Source organism: Cervus canadensis, chromosome 27, assembly GCF_019320065.1.
Source record: "Cervus canadensis isolate Bull #8, Minnesota chromosome 27, ASM1932006v1, whole genome shotgun sequence".
Classification (NCBI taxonomy): Eukaryota; Metazoa; Chordata; class Mammalia; order Artiodactyla; family Cervidae; genus Cervus; species Cervus canadensis.
In genome coordinates, this window is record NC_057412.1 from 50,936,183 (window position 1) to 50,954,627 (window position 18,445).

General features: G+C 43.0%; 1 protein-coding gene and 1 long non-coding RNA gene across 3 annotated transcripts in view; both read left to right on the forward strand.

Moving 5' to 3' along the window:
• The window catches only part of NECTIN3 (nectin cell adhesion molecule 3), a 134,544-nt gene extending 119,283 nt beyond the window's left edge, over positions 1–15,261 (forward strand). Inside the window, exon 8 of one of the 2 annotated variants that reach the window (XM_043449088.1) lies at positions 15,232–15,261. In XM_043449088.1, the coding sequence (XP_043305023.1) occupies positions 15,232–15,246 (15 nt within the window). In that variant the 3' untranslated portion in view covers positions 15,247–15,261. Of the gene's footprint in view, positions 1–239; positions 261–15,231 lie in introns of those variants that run through there. The other variant, XM_043449089.1, reaches the window with a different exon arrangement.
• LOC122428929 lies at positions 235–9,288 on the forward strand. The gene is made up of 3 exons (XR_006265848.1): positions 235–323; positions 3,782–3,844; positions 4,638–9,288. It is a non-coding gene; the product is annotated as an uncharacterized LOC122428929 (long non-coding RNA).
• Positions 15,262–18,445: the final 3,184 nt, after the last annotated feature.

Below are 18,445 nucleotides of genomic sequence, written 5' to 3' on the forward strand. Positions count from 1 at the left end.
GTTTTAAGTATCTTGTTAAGCTGAAGTTTCAAGATGTATATGCCCTTTTAGAATTTAAGATGTTGAAGTTTTAATAGATATTGTATTTTCACTCATCTCTTAAGATGGCAGATGCTTGAACATATTGTCATGCCAAGAGGTAGGAATCCATGGCAAATAAGAGTGAGAGAGTTGAAAAATAAGAGAACAATAGGGAAGCTCTTGTAGATGTGGGAGTGATCTGCAGTAATTTTCTCTAGGCTTAAGAAAACTGTTGAAGAGGCGGATGGATGTCAGTTGGGGCTAGAAATTGGAGGAAACATGTTAGAGAAACATTTGGGAAGGTAAGAGAATGTGTTTAAAAAATAATGTTTAAGGTTTATAAATTACAGTGAAAGAGTGTGAGCCAAAGGAAGACATGGAAGGCAGTAGAAGAGCATCTTGAGGATGAAATTATGATACGAGAGAAGACCAGAAGGATGCTAATTCAGTAGGGGAATAATGGTTTCAACTGGGACTCTAGTTTCTAGCTCTTCCACTGCCAGAGCAAGCAGAGTGTCCAGTGTGATTGTAGACTTGTTGACAATAGCAACTTGAAATCTTGATTCTGTTTATTACTGAAAATAAACTTTAGTAACTCCAAAAGCTCTGTTTATAGGGTTTTAAAGTCTTATATACACGGAAAGAATAAAATATAGCACATAGTAACATGTGGAGGTTTATTTGTTGAGTCAGAGAAAGTAAAAATATTCATTACAATAATACATAGTTTGAAAAACTAGTTTGTTAGCACCTTGGCAGACAGGAGTGAAAATCTGCATGACTAGTGAATCAGGAAGGTAAGTACGTGTTGTAGCTCAATAGAAATTGTTACGAGATAGTGCATGTAAAGCAGGGAAATCTAAATATGTGTTAGAGATTCAGACTCGCTCAAGGCTTTCTGGGAAAAAAACACGAGAATAATAATATATACCATGTATCCACCAATTGAAATATCATAGGTTAATTCAGTTTACATATACCAAGCACCAGTCATACGTGAGGTATCATGTAAGACACTTTTCTATATATTCTTGTGATTGTTTTTTAGAAAGTCAGATATGTAATATTTGGAGTCATTATGGACTAGCAGAAAGAGAGCGCGTTTATCAGCCACTATAAAATTAAGTTCCGTAGGTATCTGGTCAGAAGCTAGATGGCCATACATTGCAGAGGCAGGCATCCATAGTCTTGGTCCCTCATGCAGGGCCATCCCTAGGACGTGTGGGGCTGCTGTCTATATAAAGAATTTGACTCACTATTGTATTACAGAATTCATGGACTCATGTGAGGTATAATGATTTATTGGTAGAGAATTACAGTACTGGGTAGAGAACAAGAACTTCATGTTTGCTGACAGTGCAGTCAGTGAAGCTGAAGGGAGCGCGTGGTGTCCAGGCCCCACGTCTTCCTGCTCTGTCCTAGGCACTCTCTATTCTTGTCCAATATTTCAGGTGACCTTGCTGATTTTGTTATCTCCAGCCATGAGAAAAGGGGAGCAATGCTGTTATTGCTCATAAAGCTGTGTGTGTGTGTGTAGTCACTAAACTGTGTCTGACTCTTTGCGACCCCATGGACTGCAGCCCACCAGGCTTCTCTGTCCATGGGATTCTCCAGGCAAGAACACTGGAGCAGGTTGCCATTCCCTTCAGGGGATCTTCCTGACCCAGGAATCGAGCCCAGGTCTCCTGCATTGTAGACAGATTATTTACTGTCTGAGCCACCCATAAAGCCACGGCTCATCTAAAACAGCCAAGAAACAAAAGAAAATGCTAATTTTAATTTTAGGGTTTTTTTTTTCCCTGAGTCCGTTTTTTTTCGACCAGAATCAACTATGTAATTTGTAGTCTCAGTGCAAAGCAAGATGCAGGGCCCTTTGTTTGAAAATTAAGGTTTTCGATATGGAGACGAGGTTCCTATCTGGACGTAAGAGGTTTGGCCTCACTGAAACGTGTCCTTATATCCTCCTGCCACCCGCCCGGTGCTCTGTGGTGTGGAGGGCATGCACTCCTGACCCCAGACTTCCCTGTACCAGCACTCAGGCCCCTGCCAGGGCAGAGGGCAGCAGCAGTCATTGGACAGCGGAAGGGAGGGGAGACTGGGAGGGCCGGGGTGGCAGCCAAGAAATCATAGACAAGCAGAAGGAGGCAGGACACCCTCGGGCTGAAGTTATAGGTCCCGAAGCATAATCTGTTGTCCTTTTGGCCACTGACAAACCACAAGTTCGTAGTAAAATCATTATGCAATCTCAGGTGGCAACCATGGAACATTGAACCCCAAAGTGGACCCTTCTGAGCACAAGGCCCCATGTGACTGGTCCATGGAACAGGCCTGCCTTGACTTTTCACCACTGTGTACTGTGAGTATCAACCGATCGTGCCGAAAGCACCCCAGAATCACGCAGAATGTGACGGGGGAACAGATTTGTCACAGATAACTTACGCTTTGGATAACACGGCATATGACAGAGGATATCAAGAACTGATAGTTCATATTTCAGTGAAGTTATTAGTTAACTGTTGACTTACTATTATGACAGACCCACAGGCTAGGGTGTGGGTTTGGAGGAGGATGGCCAGGAAAGGCTCACTAGGGTTGAAAGACAAAAACATTAAGAACTAAAAAACAGATCATGATGTCTGCTATAATAGAGGTATAAATAAGAATAAGAACAACAGGAAAAGTAGGAGTAAATAAATTAACTTTGATGGGTACTGCAGAAAACCCTTTTAGGAAAAAAAAAAATGACTTTAGTCTGGCCAAGATTGGTAGTATTTCAAGTGCCAGAGGCTAAGCGGCTGACATTCCAGACTAGAAGGACAGCATAAGCAAAGACAGTGGAATGAAGAACATGCTGATAGATGTGCCCACATGCTGGGATTTCCAGGCATTCTTTTATTACCATTCTTGAACATCTATTTTCCAGGCGCAAGCAGGGGTTATAAGAATATAGGTTTAGGAATCAGACAAAGCTCCACCACTTACAAACTATGTGACCAGAGACACCTTACTTAACCACTCTGAGCCTCTGTTTTAGTCCTCTGTAAAATAAAGACATGGGTTTTACAGAATTATTATAAAAATTAAATGAGGTAATGTCGGTAAATACTCCAACCAGTACCCTCCGTCCAGTGAAGGAGAAAGCAGATAGATGTGATTGCACATGCTGTGAAAATACGGAAAGCAAAGTGTCTCTGCCTGAGGCTTAGCGCTGTGCTTCCTGGAAGAGATGGCATTTGAACTTGGGGCTGAAGGGTAAGTGTGTGTTTATAAGCCAAGGGGAGGCTGAGAAACATTCTTGCAGGCTGAGGTTTAGAAACGATGAATCCCTTTTTTGAGCTGTTTGGGGTTGGGAGACGCGGAGTAAAAGAAGACCATATACACATCTATAATAACCTTTCATTACCTCCCCAAACCCCTTGTAGCCGATTCAAAACATCAGACTCTTCCACCAAGAAGAGGCAAGAGCCCTTCTGTGCTGGGTGCTCCCTCGAGTAAGGTGCAGACCAGTTTGCATGCGAGCTTCTGTAGATGTTCTGTGCATTTTCTTCCTCTACAAGAAGGCTGGAGCTGAGAGGGAGACAACACTCAGGAAATGCCGTTGCTTTTCCCATCCTGACGTGGAACAGTTTGCTTCACTGGCAGACATTTAACCAGACGCGATTGGCTCTTTTAAAAATAGGAGTCTGAGTGGTCTTGGTTGATTTGTTTTATCATGGACTTTGTTTTAAAGTGCATGTCTTTTTCTGTCTTCTCCCTCCAGACTGAACACTTGCCTCTGCAGACTCAGTTCAGAGAAAGAGAGACTGGAAGTGTCCAGCGCCCTGTAAGTAACACGATCCTCTCACAGGGTCAGCCCGGGTGGAGCCAGCGACCACCATGTTTATTAAAAGATCGTTTTATTTCCATGCAATTTCCTTTTCTTCACCTCTGCTATCTGAGCACCTGTAGTGTGATTTTGTAAAGTCCTTGAGCTGGTTTATTCCTCTTAGAAGTAATCAAGTTATATGAAACCAATAACCTGGCAGAGGGTCAGTACCAGAGACAGCACGAGCACCAGGGAGGTTCGTTTTATGGGGGCAGCTGCGACCCAGAGTCAAGCAAGGAAGAGAGGTCAAGACAAGAGGCTGTTTCTTGAAAGCATTTCTTGCTCTCAGCCGTGGTGGGTGTACAGTCAGATATTGTCCATGCATTTCACTGTGTCTCTCCCCTAATTCCCCAGTTCTGAATCCTGAGGCTTCTTTTGGTTTGGTTTTGGTTATTTGATTTACATCTCTGTGTTATCTCATGCACGGATTCCAAGCTTGAGCCTTGCTGAGAGACCCCTGCAGTTCCCAGCCTTGTTTTTCTCCACTTTACCTTAACTGATGCCAGCTCCAAATTTCGAAGCCTGAAGCTGACCACAGTCCCCACTAGTCACAGTTTTCTGTTTAGGAGATGCGGTCACTCTCAAGTATTATGAGCAACAAGCGACTAGAAAATGATGAGCTATTGAACTTCGTCTTGCCACTCAGTAAATAGCTGTGTGTGATGAACTCTGTGCTTGCCTGTCTTTACCCAAGAGCTAGAAAAAGTGCAAACAGCTGCTCAACTAACGTAAGCGACGTTTGAATTTTTAGAATGGACTGAACAGCAGGAGATTCGACTGTGAAGATGAGAATCCGGTGGGGGAGGATGGGACTCGGCAGATATACCCCCTGTATGATCAGATGCGCCACCCAGACGGGAGCCCTGGCAGACACCGTCCGTGTAGCGACCTGGAGGGCGTCTACATCAACCCGCGGGAGCACTACGTGTGAAGGCCCTGTTTCTCCAGTGCTGTCTTAGCAAATGTTTCCTCTTAGATTGGGGGGAGAGAAACCGAGGCCAATAGTTATGATTTTATTCTCTCTCATATAAAGCAATCCCAGTCTAAGCGTATCGGAAGTTGTGATGAATGACTTGGCGCCAAGAGAGAATTTCTTCTTTCATTAAGAGTTTCTTCGCCACCAGCTGTTTGTGAACTTGACTCTAGCTTTGTGTGTTTCTGTGATGATGGCGTTTAACTACTAACATTTGGCCCACAATGGCATGTTCATTTAAAAGTAGAGCATCTGCCTGGGATGACGGCAGTGATTCTCCAGAAAGAAAGGCCCAGCTGGGAATATTAACCTCACTGGGTCTCAGGCAGACCAGCCTGTTCATGTGATTCAAACAAGCAGGAAAAGGAGCTCAGACTCCATCGCACTAATATTTCATGGAATTTGGGCTTTCCTGACTTGTTTAGTACGCTTACAATACCTGCTTACAAATAAGAGGCTAAGAGGCTACTTTATTGTTTATCCCAAAACATAACAAAAGGCAGTTTAAACCTTCAGGTCTGGTGGTTGTGATATTGTACTGTGTGTTCCTTCCTATGATCTCAGGATCACCAGGGTCCTGAGGGATGCATACTTTTTGCTATCATCGACCTAGTCTTGATGAACTGTGTGCTAACTAAGGTTGTTCTCTTACTTGGTCATTGTTCCCACAGTTCTGTTCTTTGCAGTCCAGATTAGCCTATTTCCCACCTGTTAAAATCTAAAAGCCCCTTTCTATATGGGGGACAGCCTTGAGCCTTTTCCCCTTTTCTGGGGTATTGTATTTGACAGGCTCACCTTTCATTACTGAAATTTCTTTCAAACTAATCCTGTCTACACAGGCTTCAGCTACCCTCTGCATTCTTCAGACTTCTTATTGTCCATGTTTTATCTACCTCAGGGGGAAAAAAAAAAATGCCTGATGGAAAAAGCACCATGAAATAATCCTTGCTCTTAAAAGCCAGGTCAAAACTTTGAAAACCTAAAAATAAAACAAAAAAGCCGCATTAATATGGCCTGTGTGCTAAACCCACATGTGGTCCTTGATCCTTCCTCACCGTCTTTACCTGGTCAATAATAAGAGGAAGGAGATGCTAACAGCAGATATGACAGTGACTGGCTTACTAGTGTTTCCTGCAGCATCTTGGTGCCTGCCAATGTCTGTCTGGAATTTTCTCACTTCTCTTTGCCAGCCTTTCCTCACTGAGCTCTGAAGGTAGCAATTATGATGGGGTGAGTGGAGTGGGGAGCAGAGGGACACGTGTGGGTGTCAGCCTCCCGTCCTCACGTCTTGGACAAGCATTGCTTACGATGAGTTCTGGAAGCCTATGGGTCTGTCACAGATAGGAAATTGCAGACTTGTCATATGTTAGGAAAGCGTGATGTAGCACTGAAATAAAATTGTACACATTTCCAACCTAAGCTTCACGGGCTAGGAGAATACTAACGTGGATTTCTAGTGGGACGCCAAAGATAAGTTATGATTCACGTTGCCCTGACTCTGTTTCTCGCTTGTGTATTTATTTCCTTTCTTCAGTTGCCTTGCTTTGTCAGAAAAAGTATCCAAGTTGTTCTGCAGTAGTAATGCAACGCCACCCTCCTTTACATGGATGACCGGCAATTCTGTGAAAGATTATAGTTGTTGTTTACACGCTAAGCCATGTCCGACTCTGTGACCTCATGGACTAGCCTGCCAGACTACTCTGTCCTTGGGATTTCCCAGGCAAAAATACTGGAGTGGGTTGCCATTTCCTTCTCCAGGGGATCTTCCCGACCCAGGGATGGAACCTGCATCTCCTGTGTTGGCAGGCAGATTCTTTACCGCTGAGCCACCTGGGAAGCCCCAGAAGATGATAGCTACATGGAATCCAAGAGTAAACGCCGGGGACCGTCATTGCTGTATCACTGCACTACCTCAAAGTCCGTTCACTGCCCTTGCTAGCGAGCTGGCACAGGAAGAAGGTACCCGACTTTATTACTGGGAATCCCATCAGTGGGTTAATGTAACCGAAGGTGTAGGGATCCTCGCAGTGTCTTCCAGTAGAAAGTTGACTCTAGTCAGAGCTCTCCGGGATGAGGAAGTGGTTTGTACGTACTGGATGTTACAGTGGAAGATACGGAGGTGCAGTCGCTCCGTTAGTGAGCTTTAGAAATTGGGGATGGTTTCTTGGGTCCTGGTGGGAAGCAAATTGTTGGATTAGTGTTACAAAAGAAGACCTTGGACCTCAGGGGAAATTGAGATGTCTTCGTTGGCACTAGGGAGAGAGATTGGAAGCACTGAGCTTCAGAACGCTTTGACCTGTCTTTCTGCCTTCCTACCAGCAAGTAGCCACTATTGCAATTTTTGACATTCTTGGTGTAGTTATAGAAAAGAAATCTCAGGGTGTAGACTCCTCTTGCAACAGCCAGCTAGTTCAATATCCTCTTTGCTTCTCTGTCAGCTATGATATTTCTTTAACAAACTGGTAGATTTTATAGCTGTTGGCCCCTTACATGGGTCACAGAAGCTATATAATTGCTTATCCCGGTGCCTTCCATCTGTTCTCTCTAAATACTGAGGGGAATAGAATGGAGCTTTAAAAGGGTTTGATCAACAAGCTCCCTCAAGCAAAAAATGCCATCCAAAATTAGCTTGTTGATCTCTAAATTTGGAGTCTAGACCACTTGAGGATGGACAGTTAAATTTGGAAGTCAGACTCTTCAAGGTCCGTGAGTGAGGCTTAAGGATGTGAGCCACAGCTGATACTAGATACTCTTCCCATAACTGGTTTATTAAAACACACTGAACCAGAAATAAATCCCAGAGTGCTTATCCACTTACACTTGCAGCTTTGCATTTCAAGGGGGCGTGTGCATGCTCCGTCTTAAACACACAGCCCAGATTTTGTAGATGGCCTAACCTCCAGGAGCATGCCTCATCGCTGCAATAGCAGATCATCCGGTTCTCTGCACACTACACTCAACTAGTGTCAGCGTCACTGAGGATTGCTCTGACGTAATGGGATAAGCATTTAGATTAATTCTTAAAAGGCAGTGGTTTGTTTTCTCTTCTATGAGGGTTCCTCTATCCTTGGCTTTCTTGTATGTTCTGTTCAATTTTAGAACATGTAAGAAGGCCAAGGATAGAGGAGCCTGGTGGGCTACAGTCCGTGGGGTCGCAGAGTCAGACATGACTGAGCAGCTGAGAACACACAGATAAGAAATAGTGTCAGAATATGCTAGTTGGCTTTGAAGACTCTTAGCTGCCCTTGGCTTCCCTGTGACATGCACGTGTGGGGGCGAGGGGCGGTCAGTGAAACGAACGTGGAAGTGTCGGGACCCCTGCCCTGGCTCAGTTCTGTGCTTCTCTTGTTCCTCTGCTGAACCGGCAACAGCGGGCAGCTTGTAAGCCTGTTCAGCTGTGGACTGGGCCTGGGTTCATCTTATGGCCCTTGAAAGGTATTTGTGTTCCTTCCATTAAAATTGTAAGCTGGACTTTGTCAGTTTGGTCACTTGCAATTATTAGGTGGTTTGGTGGGCTTCTGACTGATAGCTCAGCTGGTAAAGAATCCGCCTGCAATGCGGGAGACATGGGTTTGATCCCTGGGTTGAGAAGATGCCCTGGAGAAGGGAAAGGCTACCCACTCCAGTATTCTGGCCTGGAGAATTCCATGGACTGTATAACCCATGGGGTCGCAAAGAGTCCGACACGACTGAGCAACTTCCCCTTTTGGTGGCTTGCAGTAGACGGGGGCTGTAGGTCTCCTCCCGCAGCCTCGCCAGGTGGTATGCTGCCTGGAAACCTGGTTTTAAGCCGGTGTCTGCACCGTTCATGCAGGCACCAGAACAGACATCCGACCGCAGCCAACCTGTCATGCAAGCTCGAAAAAGTCCCCACTCCATTCTTGTAGAGAACCCACCAATACTTTGTGTAAAAGGGTTATTAGAAGTGAATCCAGTAATATTACAGCTGACTCAGTGTCAGGCAGCCTGATTCTGTTCAACTTCTAGACCCAGAGCAGGTTAGTGATCTAGGAATCCTGGAGCTCGTGGGCTTGCTAGCGCTGTATGCCGTTTGTGAAAGGGGGAAGCGCCCTGTAGGATGTTTCCAGTCCACATACCTTTAACACCGTTAATTTGACCCCTGAAAATAATCACCGATTAACAAAGTCTCTGGTGCTGAATTCTTGTGGTAGTAGCCTCTGAAGTGAGCTTTTCGAATGCTAACTAACAACCTTTGGAGGGTGTATTCCCAACTAGGAAATGTCAAATGTTAACTAAATGCTTCCAGGGTGTATGGTTAAGACCACTTAACAAGTGCCGAAATAATTTTTTTTTTAGTTGATATTATTTTTATTTATTTTTTTTCCATTTATTTTTATTCATTGGAGGCTAATTACTTCACAATATTGTAGTGGTTTTTGTCATACATTGACATGAATCAGCCATGGATTTACATGTGTTCCCCATCCCGATCCCCCCTCCCACCTCCCTCTCCATCCCATCTCTCTGGGTCTTCCCAGTGCACCAGCCCCGAGCACTTGTCTCATGCATCCAATCTGGGCTGGTGATCTGTTTCACCCTTGATAGTATACTTGTTTCAATGCTGTTCTCTCTGAACATCCCACCCTCACCTTTTCCCACAGAGTCTAAAAGTCTGTTCTGTACATCTGTGTCTCTTTTTCTGTTTTGCATATAGGGTTATCATCACCATCTTTCTAAATTCCATATATATGCGTTAGTATACTATATTGGTCTTTATCTTTCTGGCTTACTTCACTCTGTATAAGGGGCTCCAGTTTCATCCATCTCATTAGAACTGATTCAAATGAATTCTTTTCAATGGCTGAGTAATATTCCATGGTGTATATGTACCACAGCTTCCTTATCCATTCGTCTGCTGATGGGCATCTAGGTTGCTTCCATGTCCTGGCTATTATAAACAGTGCTGCGATGAACATTGGGGTGCACGTGTCTCTTTCAGATCTGGTTTCCTCAGTGTGTATGCCCAGAAGTGGTAATGCTGGGTCATATGGCAGTTCTATTTCCAGTTTTTTAAGGAATCTCCACACTGTTCTCCATAGTGGCTGTACTAGTTTGCATTCCCACCAACAGTGTAAGAGGGTTCCCTTTTCTCCACACCCTCTCCAGCATTTATTGTTTGTAAACTTTTGGATAGCAGCCATCCTGACTGGCATGTAATGGTACCTCATTGAGGTTTTGGTTTGCATATCTCTGATAATGAGTGATGTTGAGCATCTTTTCATGTGTTTGTTAGCCATCTGTATGTCTTCTTTGGAGAAATTACATTCAACATAATGGAATTTCTTAAGGATTCCTTGTTACCACACCTTCCCACTGGGATGCACTGTATTCACTGCTCTAAAGTCAGCCACCTGATGGCATTTCTCATTAGTGACAGCCTTTTCCTTCTTGGGATGGGTGTGTGTGTGTGTGTGCATGTGTGTGTGTGCATCAGAGACAGAGAAAGACAGAGGGGAGAAGCCCACTTAAAATCCGCAGTTGAAAAACATTTTGGAGTTCACACGTGCAAGAAAACCCTCACATCTGCAAACATCTGTTTCAGGCCCATTTTATTATCTTGCTGTAGCATTTTTTTAAGTAATACTTTAGCATTATTTCTGCAAAAAGGTTAGAAGTAGGTTCAGAAGCCTTTTGGTCTCAATGGCCAAAATATATAAAGTATTAAGTTTATATCCACTGTATTTCCATTTATTAGGGTAGGTATTCTCTAGTCATGTTTGTTTGACTGTGGACATTTGGAACTGAGTAGACTAGAATAAAGAGAATGCCAGCAATTCAGATGACACTATGCATCTTTTTATCAAACATTATCAATTGAGACTATGATGTAGAAGTTCCTTCTGTATTTCAAGGAGAAGGGAAACCACCATTGACAAAGAAAAGGATTCTCCATGCCATAGATTGGGAATAAATCCCTTCCATTGGTCCATTGCCCCAGAATATTCTAGTCAGTGTTTGGGGGATAAGGCCATGATGTATATCAAATTACATACCTACTTATCGCCCTCACCAAAAGTTTGGTTCAGTCACTCAATCATGTCCAACTCTGCATCCCCGTGGACTGCAGCACGCCAGGCCTCCCTGCCCATCACCAACTCCCAGAGTTTACTCAAACCCATGTCCATCGAGTCAGTAATGCCATCCAACCATCTCATCCTCTGTTGTCTCCTTTTCCCGCCTTCAGTCTTTCCCAGTATCAGGGTCTTTTCCAGTGAGTCAGTTCTTCACATCAGGTGGCCAAAGTATTGGAGTTGCAGCTTCAGCATCAGTCCTTCCAATAAACACCAAGGACTGATCTCCTTTAGGATGGACTGGTTGGATCTCCTTGCAGTCCAAGGGACTATCAAGAGTCTTCTCCAACACCACAGTTCAAAAGTACCAATTCTTCAGCACTCAGCTTTCTTTATAGTTCAACTCTCACATCCATACACGACCACTGGAAAAACAATAACTTTGACTAGACGGACCTTTGTTGGCAAAGTAATGTCTCTGCTTTTAAATATGCTGTCTAGTTTGGTCATAGCTTTTCTTCCAAGGAGTAAGCATCTTTTAATTTGATGGCTGCAGTCACCGTCTGCAGTGATTTTGGAGCCCCAAAAAATAGTCTGTCACTGTTTCCACTGTTTCCCCATCTATTTGCCATGAAGTGATGGGACCAGATGCCATGGCCTTAGTTTTCTGAATGTTTAGTTTTAAGCCAACTTTTTCATTCTCCTCTTTCAGTTTCATCAAGAGGCTTTCTGTTCTTCTTCTCTTCCTGCATATCTGAAGTTATTGATATTTCTCCCGGCAATCTTGATTCCAGCTTGTGCTTCTTCCAACCCGGCATTTCTCATGACGTACTCTGCATATAAGATAAATAAGCAGGGTGACAATATACAACCTTGATGTACTCCTTTTCCTATTTGGAACCAGTCTGTTGTTCCATGTCCAGTTCTAACTGTTGCTTCCTGACCTGCATACAGGTTTCTCAAGAGGCAGGTCAGGTGGTCTGGTATTCCCACCTCTTTCAGAATTTTCCACAGTTTGTTGTGATCCAGAAGTTTTAGTTATATGCAGTATCTGTCACCTCTAGCTGTGAGGTGTAAGGATAAATGCCTAAGTTTCAGATGTTGTGAACATTTATGGAAAACGGCAGCACCTGCATGAGTTACAGGCCAGCCGGGCCGTGTCCTCCAGGACTGGCATTCTAGAGCTGTGTTGTCTACAGTTGCCACTTGCATACGGTTTATAGAGGAGGCGTATCATTTACTGAGTGCATGCACGCGCGCACACACACACACATGCATGCACACACATACTCACAGGTCATTTAGACCCAAGGAGATAGACTAATGGACTTGAAATTATTACTGGATTACAACTGCGATCCCAAACAATCTTCAGCAAACAAAAACCAGCTGAGATGTTTCAATGTTTCACTCCTTCTAGAGGTGGGAGACTGACCAGTTGCCTTCTGAGGTTTCTCCCAGCACTACCATTTAAAGATTTTATGATCAGGTTGCCCGTGGCCCAGCAGGACCCCTGATGTCGTGGCCTGAACGGTTGCATTTACTACTGTGGCCCAGGATTGAAGTGTAAAGGTGATTGGAGGAGACGCAGGGGAAACCCCTTGGGAATCCAGAGCATCAGATTTGCTGCACTGGCTTAGAGCTGTGGCCTATCCTGCTGCAAGTATGTCTGACAGCCATGAATCAGTGTCTCATGTGTCTCCTCCAGGGGTTGGGAATGTGTTTCAGGCATCCGTAATGCCCCTTAATGACTCACAGTGGGTTTATAAAGCCCGGAGCTCCATTGATTCCCAAATGCATGGGCACCATTGTTTTAGGTTTCATTATTCTTGCCAATATTGACCAGCTTTTCTTTTTCTTTTTTCTCTTTAACCCACCCTAACTCATTGATCAAGCTAAATTAAATTCCTCTCAGAAGTCATGTTGCTGGCTCCATGTCCATCATATTTTAGCTACAGGCAGCATTATTTTGTCCTAAATGCACACTGTGGCTTATTAATGCCTCTGTTTTTTCATGTGGTCTTATGAGATCTTACTGCTATATTCCCTTCAACTGAGCATTTCAATTCCCAGAAGAACATTTGTCATCTTAGGTTTCACTATGTACTTGAAATTCCAAGTTCTTTGTAGAAAAATGTTAAGTAGGTGGTGGTGTTACTGGATCCTTAGATTATTCCACTTGTCCATCCAGAAAAGCTCCTGTTTATCCTTTACCTTCTGGTTCTATTTCTAAGCCAAAGCTTTAAGACGTTACATCTGCTCCAGCCTATTTGTTCTCCCTGTGGTGTTAGCCTCTTAACTTCCTTACTTCTCACTTGCATCCCTAGTAAAAAGTTAGTGCTCTCCACCTCACCGGAGTTTTATGGAGCACGGGGAGAGTAAGATGCTTAAGGGTTGTCTTCAAGAGAGCTCCTACTTATAAAGTGATTTTGTAAAAGCCCCTTGGCTTAGAAGTGAGAAACTCTATAGCTCTTATTTTTTCCTATCCTTGTTTTGCTATTTTTATGTCTGAAAAGTGATCTCTGTCTGAATAGAGTCTGTACCCTGGTTTTAACTTTCTTCTCATTAACCCCTTTCACACTGAAATTGTCCTCTCTACTTTGTCCACGCTGTGAACTTTTTATCTACAGAGCCAAAACTAGTTCTCCCACAATATTTCCCACATCGCTTACTTCCATCGTTGAACAAATTAATGTCCTCCAGGAAGAGGAATCTGGCTGTGGATATAAGAAGTCAGAAGATAAATGAGGTCTCACTCTGGCCCTGGTGAGATCTCACTATGGTGCCTTGATTCTCCCCTTATAAACTGGGGTTAATTCTGCTGTTTCACAACACCTGGGTGGTGTGAATCTTGACCAAAAAAAAAAAAAGATGAAAAGCTATTTTCAAATGTCTTATACTATATATATATAAAAATGCATAGTGAATAATCTGGAGAGTCCTCAAGTAGAAATATGTTCTTGTGTAGCTCAATTGAGAATACTAATCCACCCATTGTTTTCAAAAGAAATGTTTTACTAACCTGTTCTTTTTTTAAAGTGAAAATTAGTTTCTAATCATTTGAACTATTTTAATTTTTCAGTATGGAAGAGATCAATAGTATACAGAAAATACCCAGGTTATATTTTAACTGTTAAAACTGAAGGGGCTGCTTCAGGTAGTGAGGTGAGGAGAAGGATTCTAGCGCAAACGCATCGCGATACAGAAACACGGTGATTAGCTTTGGCTTTGAGATTGTGTTATAAATAGTAGATGTTAACGTGGTTGTTTTTAGATGCTCTTTATTTTTAAGTTACCAGAAATTGTCTTTTATTTTTGCAGTTTTGAACTATGTGGTTCTTGATGTGTTTTGAATAAAGTTTTTATCAACTAAACTTTTTCGTTTTCATTATTGATAAATCAAGTATGATTAAAATACATATAAAGATTAATAGCCTAATTACATGACTATAAAACTCAAGATTTAAAGAACATCTTTCATAGCAGTAAATTTCTGTACTGGAGTCCTTTTTTAAAAATGATTTTAACAGTAGCAACAGGAGTGCTTTTATACTTCAAGCAATACTATAAGTATTTTTTAAAACATGATAAGTTAAATATTATTGTAATTGCTTGTGAAAATTACTTAATACTTTTTAAATGAAACTGAATTTCTTCCATTTAAAAACTGTTCTTCATTCCTGATTAGTCTTTAGGTGTTAAAATGTCCCCTCTTTTATGAAATGGTATTAGTGCTAGATGATAAATTTTAATATGTTCTTAATTTTTTTTAAGTTGGCATTTCTGTATTATTTTAGGGATGGATGCTTTACTGATCTGTTAAGTCTCAAAATAGGAACCACTTTAAAAGAAACATTTTATTGAGATACCATAATTCTCATACTCTTAAATTCTAAAAGTCAATGCTTTTTAGTTATTCAGAGAATTTTGTAATCATCATCAAAGTCAATTTTAGAATGTTTTCATTGCCCCAGAAAGAAGCCCACTCCTATTGGCTCCTTGCGCCCGTCCCCCTTCCCCTTCCCAATCCCCGGCAACACCAGTCTACTTTCTACCTCTGTGAGTTGGCCTATTGTGGACATTACTTGTAAATAGAATCACATGATATGTAGGCTTCTTTCACTTGGCATAATGTGCTCAAAGTTCAATCATGCTCTAGCATTTATCATTCATTTATTTTTATTGCTGAATAATATTCCATTGTATGGATATTCCACATTTGTCCATTCCTCAGTTGAGGAACACTTGGGTTGTTCCTACTTTCTGGAAAGAATTATGCATTATTCATGTACAAGTCTTTGTGTGAACATATGTGTTATTTTTCTTCCGCATATACCCAGGAGTGGAACTGCTAGATCATGTGGAGACTGACTGAGCCTTCTGAGGAACTGCCAGGCTGCTCGCCAAAGCTGCTGCACCATTTACATTCCTCCCCCCCGTGTTTGAGGGTTTCAGTCTGTCCACATTCTTACCAACGCTTGTTGTCATCTGCTCTGTTTGATTATGGCCATCCTAGTAGATACGAAGTGATATCTCACTGATTTTTAATTTCCCTGGCTGCTAATGATGGTTTTTTTTGTTTTTTTTTTTTCTACAGTCCTTTAAAAATGTAAAGTCATTCTTAGCTCATGGGTCATATTGCAGGCTGGATTTGACCCATAGTTAGCTAACCTCTGACCTAGAGGATAAAGAAAGATCATTAAACCAGTATTATAAATACACTCTGTATGTTCAGCAACGTAGAGGAAAGCATGAGCCATTGTGCCAAAGAAAATGAAATACATAGGTGTAAATTACATGAAACCTATATAGGGTCTCAGTGATGAAAATTATAAAATGCTGATGAAAGACATCAAAGAAAACCTAAATAAATAGAGAAACTTACCATGCTCATGGACTGGAGACTCAGTTGGGAAGGGACATACCCAGTTGGCACCTGCAAGCTGGTGCCACCTGTACATTGCTGACACAGACCGTCTCTAACTGCACGCAGGACAGAGAGACATCAGAAACCGGAGCTGCCATCTTCCGACTGTCGTCGGTCTTCCCCGCCACGCCTGTCTGTCCTTCCGACTGTCATTGGTCTTCCCCGCCACGCCTGTCTGTCTTTCCATCATATCGTTACTCCCGAATAGCTTTGGCTCTTTCTCAGCCTTCGTTCTCTGAAATCATGGCCGTGTTGCCCCGAGACAGGTAAGTGCATACCTGCACACTTCCCAGAATGTCAAAACTGTTGGAATGAAGTCAGAACAGCAAAGGTGAACATGTTATATTTCCGTTGGGTGTTGAATGGATAGGAAATAGCCAGTAAACAAAAGTACAGACATACTCTACACAAATAGTTGGTTTGGAGAAGAATTCAAATTAGGAGTCAAAAAAATTGGGTATGATGATTGTTCATGTTTAGATAACAGAATCATGAACTCTTGTAATCGGATGTTTTTGCCTCTGAATTTCTTCTCCCCAGAGGTTCTGGGAAAAGCCTTGAGATTTATGCTTTTACCAAGAAGTAAAACATACGGGGAAAAAATCTCTTCTACAACCTGAAATTGCTGCGAAAAAGCTCTAGAGAAATTAGATGGAAAATCATCCAGAAAATAATTCATATCTCAAACTTTAGCCCTTGACATTCTAGTCTAATGTGTGTGTGTCTGTGTATGTGTGTGCATGCACACGCTCAGTCGTGTTTGACTTTTTGAGGCCCTGTGGACTGTAGCCGGCTAGGCTTCTCTGCCGTGGAATTTTCCAGGCAAGAATACTGGCGTGGTGTGCCATTTTCTCCTCCAGGGGATCTTCTCAGCTCAGGGATCTACCTCGCACCTCTTGTGTTTGCATTCAGATTCTTAACCAGTGCCACCTGGGTTTCCAACTTGGCTTTAGTTCATGAATCGTGATTAAGAACATCCCAACCTTTTTGTCCACAGTCTGCCTCCCTGCTTCTAAACACTTCTCCTCCTCCTACTTACTGATGGTAAAGCCCAGAGGTGCCGTGTGGGACTGATGCTTTTGACCTGCATTTCTCAGCTCAGAGCAAACCAAACGCTGCTTTGCTGGGCAGAACTGTTCATTGCTCAGAGCTCACAGTTGCTGACTCCCTAAAATTTGGATTTTCTAAGTAGAAATGTGCAGGACATAGGGACTTAAGCTGTGACTTCTCTATAAACTCTCCCATTGTTGTATTGGCTAAAGAGGAAACAAAGGCTTTTCTAAAATGTAGAGGACTTTCTAGCACGTGCCGACTTTCTGGGTTTCCAGGCATATTCCTGCTTTCAAAGATCGTCTTGATTTACCTGTGTTCTGTTAACTCAGAGGTTCTCAAACTTCAGCTTGCATTAGAATCACCCAGAGAGCTAGTTAAAACTCAGATTTCTGGGTCCCGCCTGCAGAGTTTCTGATTGAGTCGGTCAGGGAAGAGACCTGAGGAATTGCATTTCTAAGAGTTCCCAGGACATGCTGCCGCTGGTGGTCCTGTAAGATCACAGGGACTCCTGTAATCTTCTCCGTAACACTCTGCAGGCCCCCTTGGCTGCTACTGCTACCTGGCTGTTCATTAGGATAACTTCCTCCACCTGGCTTGCTAGGCATTTGCACACTTGGCCTTTATTATGTAGGATTCTCACATAATGATGAGGGTGAAAGAGGAGAGTGAAAAAGGTGCTTGAAACTCAACATTCAAAAAACTGAGATCATGACCTCCAGTCCCATCACTTCATGGAAAATAGGAGGGGAAAGTGGAAGTAGCGACAGCTTTCATTTCCTTAGGCTCCCAAGTCACTGTGGATGGTGACTGCAGCAAAATTAAAAGATGCCTGCTCCTTGGAAAGTTATGACAAACCAAACAGCATGTTAAAAAGCAGAGACATCACTTTCCCAACAAAGGTCTTATAGTCAAAGCTTTGATTTTTTCAGTAGTCATGTACACGTGTGAGAGTTGGACCATAAAGAAGGCCGAGTGCCGAAGAACTGATGCCTTCAAACTATGGTGCTGGAGGAGTCTTGAGAGTCCGTTAGCCAGCAAGGAAATCAACCCTGAATATTCACTGGAAAGACTGATGCCGAAGCTCCAATACTTTGGCCACCTGATGCAGAAAGCCAAGTCATTAGAAAAGACCCTGATGCTGGGAAAGATTGAAGAGGAGAAGGGGGCAGCGGAGGCTGAGATGGTTAGATAGCATCAACAAAGTGGACGTGAATTTGAGCGAACTTCGGGACAGTGGAGGACAAAGGAGCCTGACATGCGGCAGCCCATGTGGTCATAGAGTTGGATGACTTGGTGACTGGACAAGAGAATGTGGGGTTCTGTCGTGGGGCGGAGGGGTGCTCTCCCACTCCATGTGTGGTGATGCCAGAGCTCCCCGCTACCACATTCCTAGCAGATACTGAGGCCATGCCTCAGTAGCATCACCTTGATACATGGTATCGCCTTTTTCGTTTTCAGGCCTCACATAATACAGAATTATGTCGTATTTGATATGCCCATATCCCTAAGCCCTTAATTCTTTGCTCCTCTATATTCCAGGACATTCTGGCATTCCAGCTTCACTTAGTAGATGG